Here is an 11,362-nt window from a genome sequence, read left to right as displayed (position 1 = left end):
GTGTGTGTGTGTGTGTGTGTGTGTGTGTGTGTGTGTGTGTGAGATGTGGGTGAAATAAAATTCAAGCATCATTTATAACACATAGACAAAGACTTACTCCATTTACAAATAAAGTCCGTCCTTTTTGGACTATAAAGCAAGTGGTGAAGAAAGAAGAGGAATTGCAGAAAAAATGGTATTCTGGTTTCATTCCGAGGAAAATGCTCTTAACCCAAGGGAAGGATTAGCTTGCCTGTTGGATAAGAGTGGTATTTACCTCATGTGGGAAAAAAAAAAATCACTGGTTTTGAAGTCAGAGGACCAGATTCAACTTCCAGTTTTTCTGCCTACTGCCAATGTTATAATTGGGCAAATAACCTTTCTGGGGGTCAGCTTTCGAATCTGGGTTGGCCCTGGTGACCTTTAGGTTTCTTCATGGTCTAATGCTATGATTTAGTTTTTCCCTCTTCTCTCTTTACCCTCCAGCCACCCTCATCCCCCAAAACTTAACCCTTGCTAATTTGACTAGGTCCATTTTCAGTATGATTCCAATGGAATTTTTCCGTTGGAATCCTTCCATCAACACACACCGTTGAAACAAATCTCTCCATTTTCAAGAACAAGGAGACTGTTTATCCCCTTCTCCCCCCCCCCCCACAACCTAGCAGGCAAATGCATTGTTTTTATATCTCACTTTGTAACAAATTCTCCACTATTTTGAGAAAGTTATCTGATACCATGTGTTACGTGGTCATCAAGGAACTTTAAAAATAATATATTGATATCCTTTAAGTCATTTATAGTTTCCTAACGTATTTCTCTCCTCTTACCCCCTCAGAGAGCTATCTCCTATAATACAGAATATCAGGAGGAGAAAAACACTTCTGGAAAAATAATCAATAAACATTTTTAAGCACCTTCTATGTGCCAAGCAGGGCAGCTAGGTGGGACAATATTAAGTGCCCGGCTTGGAGTCAGGAAGAATCATCTTCCTGAGTTCAAATCTAGCCTCAGACACTTATTAACTGTGTGACCCTGGGCAAATCACTCATAACCCTGTTTGCCTCAGTTTCCTCATTTATAAAATGAGCTGGAGAAGGAAATGGTAACCCACTCCAGTATCTTTGCCAGGAAAATTACAAATGGGGTCACACAGAGTTGAACACAACTGAAATGACTGAACAATAACATGTGACAGGCATTGTGCTAAGCACTGGAGATACAAAAGACCGTCTCTGCCCTCAGGGAGCTATATTGCAAAATTCTGACATTACATCCAGTATTCCACGCTCAGAATCCCCAACCTCCACAAAGAAATGAAGGTGGGGCCTCCTCCTATCTCTTCTTTGGGGCCAAGCATGGTCCTTATAATTTCAGAGAATTTGAGTTTGATTATTTTGTTGTTGTTGCTATTGATATTGTATTGATGGAGTCATTGTGTGGTGTTTTCTTGCTTATTTAAATTTGCATCAGTTCATGCCTTCCCATGCTTCTCTGAATCCATCATATTCATTGTTTCTTCACGGTGTTTCAGTTACATTCATGTACTGCAGTTTGTTTAACCAATCCTAAATCAATAGGTATCTACTTTGTCTCTAAGCTTTTGGCTAATCATTTCTCTGATTATTAGTGATTTGGAGCATTTTTTCATGACTGCCTTGTTTTCAGTTCTTTTTTTTTTTTGGCAATTGGGGTTAAGTGACTTGCCCAGGGTGACACAGCTAGTAAGTGTCAAGTGTTTGGTCTGAGGCTGGATTTGAACTCAGGTACTCCTGATTTCAGGTCTGGTGCTCTATCCACTGCTCCACCTAGCTGCCCCTCAGTTCTTCTTTTGAGGACTACTTGTTCATATGCTTCTCTTCGGTAATTAATTTTGGTCACAAATATTTCTGCTAGTTGTGTATATGTGTGTATATATATATATATATATGTGTGTGTACATACATATTTGTGTATATATGTATGTGTATATATATGTATATATGTGTGTAAATATATAGATGTGTGTGTATATATATATATGTATCTGGATAACATCAACAATATTTGATAAAGGTATCTGATCTGGTTTTCTTCTGTTTTGATCACATGATTTTTAATCGTTACTTTGCTTATACATTTTGAAGTTGTCATGGCATATGGTGAAAAATACTTAAAGTAATTTCTGCCAGGCTGCTTTCTGGTTTTCCCAGAATTCTTTTCAAATAGGGAGTTCTTTCCTAAGGACTTTGTTTCTGGGTTCATTGTGTGCTGGGTTACTAAGTTTAATAATTTCTGATTTTGCCCTGTTTAGCCTGTTCTACTGATCTTCTTTTCAATTTTTTTAAACCTGTATGCAATGTTGTTGTTATTGTTGTTCAGTTGTTTCAGTTGTGTCTGGCTCTTTGTGGTTTTCATGGCAAAGATACTGGAGTGGTTTTCCATTTCCTTCTCCACTTCATTTTACAGATGAGGAAACTGAGGCAAATAGGGTTAAGTGACTTGTCCAGTGTCACACAGTTAGCAAGTATCTGAGGCCAGATATGAATTCAGGAAGATGATTCTTGCTGACTCTGGGCCTGGGCACTGTATCCATTGCACTACCTAGCTGCCCCTTTATTTACTTTTTATCATGTTAAAAAAATACTTATGTTTAATTGTATTGGTGTGCAGTTTTCTCTTCTTTTATCTTTCCCTGGTTTCGGAATTAAGACTGTATTTACCTCATAAAAGCAGTTTGGTAGATTTTTGTGAATAATTGGTAAGAAAGAGAAAGAAAGGAAAAGAGAGAAAGAGGAGAGGAGAGATTGGTATTGTTATTTTTTAAAAGTCTGATAGAGTCCTGTAAATCTACCTGAATTGTTCCCCACCTCCACACCCTCCCCACCACTGTTTAGTCATTTCCTTATGGCCAGTTCAGTTACCTTTTATGAAATTGGATTATTTAAGATCTCTATTCCTCAGTGTATTCATTTGTCCCAAGAAAGAAAATTTCAGAACAGAAAGAAAAAAAAACCTCTATTTGGCATTCTATTAATTTGGGTATTTTACATTCTTGTATTTAATTTTCTATTTCTTTTGAATTCTCAGTATTACTGGTACATAACTTTATAGTAGGTTCTGATAATTCTTTTTATTTATTCTGGGTTCATTTTAATTTTGTTCATTTGATTGTCCTCTTCTTTTTAATCAGCTCACCTAAACATTTATCAACATTGTTAGCCTTTTAAAACAAAACAAAACATCTCTTAGTTTTATTTATCAGTGCAAGTTTCTGATTTATCTATTTCTCCTCTAACTGTGAAGATTTCCTCTTTCATACTTATTTTGGATTTAATTATTTATTGGTTTTCTAATTTTTAAATTTACGTATTCAGTTAATCCTCACTTTTTCTATTTTGTTAACTTATGTTTTTAGGGATATAATTTTTCCTCTGAGGACCGCTTTAGCTGTAACCCAGACATTTTGGTATGTTGTCTCATCATTATTATTGTCCTTCACATAGTTATTAATTATTTCTATGATTTGTTCTTTGACCTTCTCATTGTTCAGACTTTCATTATTAAGCCTTTATTTAGGTCTATGTCTTTTACTTGGGCTTTCTATATTGATTACTATTTTTTATTACATTAAGGTCATTAAGGATGTGTATTTAGTATATCTTTTTTACATTTATAATTTTTCTGTGCCCTAGCACATGGTCTTTTTTTTTTTAATAAATGTACTGTGTGTTGTTGAGAAATATGTATATCTTTAATATTCTCATTCAGTTGTTGTCATAATTTTTTAGTCTAAATTATCAAAGTGTAGTTCCATTTTTTCTCTTTTTTTACCTTTGCTAGATTTGTCCAGCTCTGAGCAAATAAGAGTAGTCTCCTTCGATTTTAGTGTTAGTAGGTGTTTTTGTAATTCACTTAACTTTTCCATTATGTATAATGCTATGCCATTTGGTACATATGTATAATATTGATATTGGTTCATTATCTATTTTTCCTTTAAGTATAATATAATTTCCTTGTTTGTCTCTATTGATACTATGAATTTTTATTTTTGCTTTGTCTGCTAGCATGATTGCAACTCCTGCTTTTTGGATTCATCTGATACATGGTAAATTTTGTTCCAGCCTCTCATTTTGATTCTGTGTGTGTATGCTTTTTGTTGTTTTTTTTGGGGGGTGGCGAGGCAATTGGGGTTAAGTAACTTGCCCAGGGTCACACAGCTAATAAGTGTCAAGTGTCTGGTCTGAGACTGGATTTGAACTCAGGTCCCCCTGACTCCAGGGCCGGTGCTCTGTGTATATGCTTTTTAGATGTCCTTCTTGTAAACAACAGATTGTGGAGTTTTGTTTGCTTATCCTTTCTACCCCTCTCTTTCATTTTGTTGGCTCATTTAGTCCATTTATACATAAAGTTAAGAGACTTAGATTTGTGTTGTCCTCGGTTTGTTTCTCTAATATTTTAGTTGTTGTCTCCATGATTAGTCTTGCTTAAATTAATTTGATGTAACTTTTCCCAAAGCCTTTCTTTTCTCTCACTTTTTTCATTTCCATTTGCTCACCCTGTTCCTTCTTGTTTGGGGGTTATTATTATTATTAATGATTTACTTTTCTTTTTTAAAAATGTTTTCATTATCTTTTTCTTTCCTTCTTTTGTCTCTTTTCTCTCCTCTTTTCAGAATTTCTCCTCCTTCCTGGCAACTTCATATGTTTGTTAGTTTTCTGTGCCAAAGAAGTTTTTTTTTTCTTTCTGTTGTGAAATTTTATTTCTTGGGACAAATGAATACACTGGGGAAGCAAATGAGGAAGAAGGTTGGGGAGCCATACAAAAATGGAGAGAAGGGGTAAGGAAGAATGGCACCAAATAAATCTCACTGTCATCTGAACCAAACAAAGGACATCTATGTTCAACCACATATGCAAACACATAAAAATAAAGTACATATACATGCAAACATACAAGAAGTTTGGTGTAGTAGTATATTAAACTCAACAGGGTAACAGGCAAGGACAGGAAAAAGGGACAAAGGGGTTTAAAAGGGAGGGAAGAAATGAGAGGGGAATAATTACACAAAAAACAAATGTGAATTTTGGAGGGTGGATCATAAAGGGAAGACTTAATGGAAAGAAAAAAAGAGAGTGAAAGACAGAGAAAGAAAGGCAAAGAAAGAAAAATGGAAGGAAGGAAGAAAAATGTCATAGAGAGAAAAGGAGGAGAGATGAAGGAGAAAAAGAGAAAGAAATAGAGAAAAAGAGGAAGAGGAAGAAAAAGAAAAAAGAAAGAGGAGAAGAGGAGTAGAAAGAAAAAAGAGTAGAGGAAAGAAAAAAGAAAAAAGAGAAGAGAGAGGAGAGAGAAAGAAAAAAGGAGAGGATGGAGGAGAGAGGTAGAGAAAGAAAGAAAGAGAAAAAGGAGAAAGAAAGGAGAGGAGAGATAGAGAAAGAAAGAAGGAAGGAAAAAAGAAAGAGTAGGAATGAGCAATTGAAGTCTGGCTAAGGGTTAGAGAGGAGAAGCAGTTTGGTGGAAATAAATCACTAGTGTTGATCACATTCCTTTTCTTCCTCTACCTTCTCCTTCTTTATAAAGAGGGGGCAGGGGACAAAATAATGAAGGGAAATACACAATTAGCACTCATTGCACTGAATATGAACCCACCTGTAAAATGGAAAAAAGATAACAGTATGGATGCAAGATCATGTATACAAGAAACACACGAATTGTAAAGACTTACACAGTGTTGATATGAAGAGCAAGAGCAGAATTTATTATGCTTCCATTGAATTCAAAAAAGAAATAGCAATCATAATCTTTGACAAAATAACATTAAAAAACAGACATTGTTAAAATAGATAGGAAAATTACATTACACTTTAAGGTATAGATACTGAAGTAATATCAGAACTATATGTATGTATATATATGTGTGTGTGTATATTTGTTTATATATACATATATCTGCATTGTACATACACACACATACAACATATATATACACATACACATAAGTATATCCATATACACATACATACACCAAATGTCATAGAACATAAAGGAGTTTAAAGGAACAGTTAATAAAGATTGAATTACAAGGAGAAAGAAACAGCAAAACTGATAGGGACCTCAATAGTTAACATTATATAATACTTACTATGTGCCAAGCACTATGGAAAACACTTTATAATTATTATCTCATTTGAGCCTTACAATAATCCTTAGAGGTAGATGCTGTTATTATTCTCATTTGCAGATGAGAAAACTGAGGCAAACAGAAGTTGAGTGAATTACCCAGGGTCACACCGTTAATAAATATCTGACACCAGATTCGAACTCAGGTCTTCTTGACTGCAGGCCTAGTGCCCTATCCACTGCATCAGCTAGCAGCTCCTCAGTGTACCCTTTTTAGATCTAGATGAATCTAGCAAAAATAAATAAATAACCAAGAAAGAAGTTAAGGACCCAAATAGAGCTTTAGAAAAGTTATATAGAATTCTGATGACTGAATGGGAATAGAAAGGACTATGCATATCCTCACACGTACATGCCACTTTTATGAAAATTTACCATAAATTTTTAAAAAGCAGAAATAATAAAGACATCATTTACTAACTTTATCATAAAAATTCCAATCAATCAAGGGTCTTTGGAGAAAGGATTTGAACTTGAACATAGGCTAAATAATTTAATCCTAAAGAATTGGTGGCTCAAGGAACAAATCACAGAAACAATAGATCATTTCATCAAAGAGGATGACAAGAGACAACATCCCATAAGTTTTGAAATGCAGCCAAATCAGTCTTAAGGGGAAAATTAATATCTTTAAGCATTTTCATCAAAAAAGAGAAAAGAACAGATCAGTGCATTGGACATACAACTACAGAAATAACAAATAAAAAACCTCCCGTACAAAAATCTAAATTCTAAAAATCAAAGATGAGATTAATAAAATTAAAGAAAAAAGTGATAAATTGATAAAAATTGATAAAGAATTGATTAAAAAACTAGAAATGGTTTTTGGGAAATAACTAATAAAATGGATAAACTTGGCTAATCTGATTCTTGAAAAAAGTGAGAGGAAAACCAAATGATCAATATAAAAATGAAAAGGAGAATTCACAATATATTTGCAATATGAAATATTAAAAGAAATTATTAGAAACTATTTTGTTTGATGTTTGTTATCAACATTGATCTAAATGAAATGGATAAATATATACAAAAACAAAATTTGCAAATGAACAGAATAAGAAACAGCAAATTTACATAGAGTCTCAGGAAAAAAATTGAATAAGGCATAAATGAATTCCCAAAGCAGAGAAAATATAACTACAAGATGGATTTATAAGTCAATTCTATCAAATATTCAAAGAAAAATTTTAATTCTAATGTTACATAAACTAAGGGTTCCTTCCAAAATTTTTTATGATACAAATATGGTCTTGATACCTAAACCATGGAGAGACAAAGCAGAGAAAGAAAATGATAACCCAGTATCCCTAATGAATATCTATGTAAAAATACTGAATAAAATATTAGCAATGTGGATATAACAAAATATAAAAATAATTAAACATTATAATCAGGTTGATTTATACCAGGAATGTAGGGTTTTTTTCAATATCAGGAAAACTATGAACATAATATACCATATTAATAACAAAATAATAAAAACTGTATGATTACATTAATAGCTGTAGAAAAGATTTGATAAATACAACATCTATTTCTGTTAAGAAAAACATTTTAAAAGCATAATAAAAAGGAAATTTTCTTAATAGAATAAATAGTATTGATCTAAAACCAAGAGTGAGCATTATATGCAATGGCAAATTACTAGAAGCCTTTCCAATAAAATTGGGTAAAGCAAGGATGTCTATTACCATTACTACTATTTGATATAGTTCCAGAAATGCTAGCCATATCAATAAATCAAGAAAAAGAAATTTAAGGAATAAAAACAGGCAGAGAAAATAATAATAATAATAACTATGTAAATGATGTGATAGTCTCCTTAGGGAGCATTAGAAATTCATCTAAAATATTTAAAAAATAAAACAATAATTAAATAAAACAATAATAAAAACAATAAAACAACAATTTGGCAGAGTAGCAAGATATAAAATAAACTCATGAATATCATTAGCCTTTTGCATATTTACCAGCAAAACTCTACAAGAAATTTCATTTGAAATAAGTATAAAATTTATTATGTCCACTTACCATTACATAGAGAGAAATTATATGAATTTAACTAAAAAATACTTTTTTACAGAAATAAAGACAATCTTAAAAATCTGAATTGACAGTTTGGCCCTGCCAGTACAACAATAAAACTGGTGATATCACCTAAATTAATTTACTTATTCTGTACCACTGCAGTCAGCCCATTAAGAGTTATTTTACAGAGCCAGAAAAAAAAAAAAAAGAAAACACAATTCATCTGCAGGAACAAAAGATCAAAATTTTCAATGGTAAAAATAAAAAAGATCGAGAGAAGGAATAAGGATTAGCATTATTAGATCTCAAAGTATACTACAGATCAGTAATCATCAAAACTCTTAGTTAAAAAAATAGAAAATGATCCGTGGGACGGAGTAAGAGCACAAGAAACAGAAGGAAATGAACATAATAGTAAAATAGTTTTTTGATAAACCCAAAGATTCGAACATATTCACAAAAGACTCCCTGTTTGGTAAAAAAAAAAAATGTTGGGAGCACTCTCTTATTATTGATTATTTGGAGCATTTCTAAAATATTTTTGTTAATAGCATGCTTTTCTTTTCTTTTCTTTTTTTTTTTACATTTTTTTTTCTTTTAGGCAATTGGGGTTAAGTGACTTGCCCAGGGTCACACAGCTAGTAAGTGTTAAGTGTTTAGTCTGAGGCCGGAGTTGAACACAGGTCCTCCTGACTTCAGGGTTGGTGCTCTATCCACTGCACCACCTAGCTGCCCCCAATAGCATACTTTTCTAATTTTGAGAATTATCTTTGCATGACCTTTAACTTCTCCATTTGGGAAACAGGCAAATAAATTATGATGTATGAATCTAATAAAATTTTATTGTTCAGTAAGAAAGTATGAAAGGGACAGATTTAGAAACCTGTGTGTTTGATGCATTGATACAGAATGAAATGAGCAAAAGCAGGAGAAAAATTTACGCAATGACTGCATCATAAAGGAAGACAACTTTGAAAGACTTAAGAATTCTGGCCAATGCAATGTTGAGTCAAAACTGCAGATGACCAATAATGAAATATGTTTCTCATCGCTTGATAAAAGAGGTGATGGAATAGAGGTGAAGAGTGACATATATATTTGGGACATGGCAAATAGATGGATGTGCTTTGGTTGACTATGCTCATTAGTTATAAGAATAGATTTTTAAAAATTGATGCGAGGAGAGAATTGGGGGAAGGGGGTAATGAAAATTATATTTTTTAAAAAAGAGTGTCAAAGAAGCCTTAAAAAGAGTGCACAACACTGAATATAAAGAGGTTCACACAGAACAAAAGACAATTGGAATAGCTTTAAAACTAAAGTGTGGTATGCATCACATCCTTAAAAATTAAATGTAATACAGATTTGTCTTTTCATGTACAACCTTCTTTATTTTATTCTATGTAAATGGAAAAAAAACTTGGCTGGCATTTTTCAAGTTCAAGTATCTTTTCAAAGGAAAAAAATTAAAAATTATTTCCTGATTCATTGTATGTACTATTATTTATTCCTTCTTTCATTTTTGTCTTACAGAGTTAAAACTTTTGATGTATTGGTTTTGAGCTCCATCTTCTAAGCAGTTTCTATGTTATTGTCTTTTTAGGTTATGGCCCTGTTTTATGTTGGTGACTCACACTCAGAATTACAAATTCCCAGTCGAAGTAACAATAGATAGAAATAGTCCCCCTGCCCATTCCTCCTTACCTATCTGGGCAGAATTAGTACTGCTTATAGAGGGGGTAGAACATGGACTCAGAGATGAGATGGCATAGCCATTGGGAAGGAGAGTGATCATGGGATGGCAGGGGGTACACATGGACTACAGGATTTGAGACACAGGGTAAGTTCTATCCACTCTGTGGGAGGTGTGCAAATGGAGTTTCTGCAGCAGGGAGGGTCCCAAGATGAGCCCCAGGGATAAGCCTGTGAGTCACTGTGAGTCTGATGGGGGAGGTGGGGAGAAAGAGTGCTGAGAAAATGCTTTAAAGTCCCCCCAGTGTTTATTCTTAGGGAGTTAACTTAGTAATTGTTCTGTGGGTTCAGCTGTAATTGTCTTATGTCAGATACATAGTTCCTTTTTTGGAAGGGTTGGAATGGTCTGGAATAAGTGACCAATCTACTCTTTTCTTGGGGAGGTCCTTTCAAAACATTTACCAACCAGCCCATTTTTCTTTGAAATGTATCCACAGACACAATTGAAATCGTATCTGAAATAATGGAAGTTTCTTAGTTCAGTTGCCTAAAATATTAAAAACGCATCCTTTTCCGTGTGCCATAGAGATTAAAAAGCTCCAATTTAAGAGTCATGGAAATGAAAGGTGAGTTTAATGAAGCTAATTGCTCAATTAGGTGGTGGGTGATTAGAACAGTGTTTCTCTTTTCAGCTGAAAATTTTGATACTGGCTGGTTTACTGCTGCCCTGCTCTGCCATACACAAATTTGTTCAGCTGTAAAATGTTGCAAATGCGTGGTGGAAAAATCAGTGCTTTTTTCAAGGCCTTAGATTTTTAAATACTTTGATAAGTCCCCTATTTGTTAGTACTCTTTTCCTTTTCAAATTGCCTTTTATTTATCTTTTTAAGAGGGGTGTCTCTCCTGCACCCACCCACCAGCAGAATGTAAGCTGTTTCTTATAGATAGGGTAGGCATTTAATAAGTCTTTATTTAGTTGACTTGATTAAAAGGAGCTCTGTAAGAGCACAGGGTTTGGAGTCAGAAAGCCTTGTTTTGAAGCCTGGCTTTCCTGCTTAATACTTTTGTGATATTAGGCAATTTACCTCTCTTTGTGCCTCCATTTCCCTCTCTGTAAAATGAAGAGTTCAGACTGAATTACTTATAAAGTTTCTTCCAGTGTTAAATACTATGAGCCTCTAAAATTATTCAAATTATATATGCATATTATATCATATCTAAAATATGTGTTTTGTATATATGCTAATATCACCTCCGTCACTGAGTGTATTCTTCACCTTCCTTACTCGAGAAGTCATCTATTGTAATAAAAAATTTTTAAAAAGAGAAAAAAATGTCACTTCGACAAAACTAAACTCCAAACCAGTCAACGTGATTCTGTAATAATTCTGTAGTTTGTGTTTGGAGTGCAATGCTCACTGTTAACTACTTCATATAGATTGATTATAGTGTTTGATAAATTCATCACGAGAGAATGACACCTTTTAGAAACCACCTTCTGGGA

At 33.5% G+C, this 11,362-nt stretch overlaps 1 protein-coding gene across 3 annotated transcripts in view; it reads left to right on the top strand.

Annotated features, from left to right (window-relative positions):
- The window catches only part of ASB9 (ankyrin repeat and SOCS box containing 9), a 54,207-nt gene that overhangs the window by 5,747 nt on the left and 37,098 nt on the right, over positions 1 to 11,362 (top strand). Inside the window, exons 1-3 of one of the 3 annotated variants that reach the window (XM_027835396.1) lie at positions 4,030 to 4,066; positions 9,770 to 10,006; positions 10,356 to 10,484. The exons of 1 other annotated variant lie outside the window; for it this stretch is intronic. In XM_027835396.1, coding sequence (XP_027691197.1) covers positions 10,472 to 10,484 — 13 coding nt within the window. In that variant the 5' untranslated portion in view covers positions 4,030 to 4,066; positions 9,770 to 10,006; positions 10,356 to 10,471. Of the gene's footprint in view, positions 1 to 3,376; positions 3,428 to 4,025; positions 4,067 to 9,769; positions 10,007 to 10,355; positions 10,485 to 11,362 lie in introns of those variants that run through there. One more of the 3 variants, XM_027835395.1, reaches the window with a different exon arrangement.

The sequence above is a fragment of the Vombatus ursinus genome, unplaced genomic scaffold, assembly GCF_900497805.2.
Source record: "Vombatus ursinus unplaced genomic scaffold, bare-nosed wombat genome assembly UNPS02014814.1, whole genome shotgun sequence".
Taxonomy (NCBI): Eukaryota; Metazoa; Chordata; class Mammalia; order Diprotodontia; family Vombatidae; genus Vombatus; species Vombatus ursinus.
This window is presented reverse-complemented; position numbering and strand designations above follow the sequence as displayed.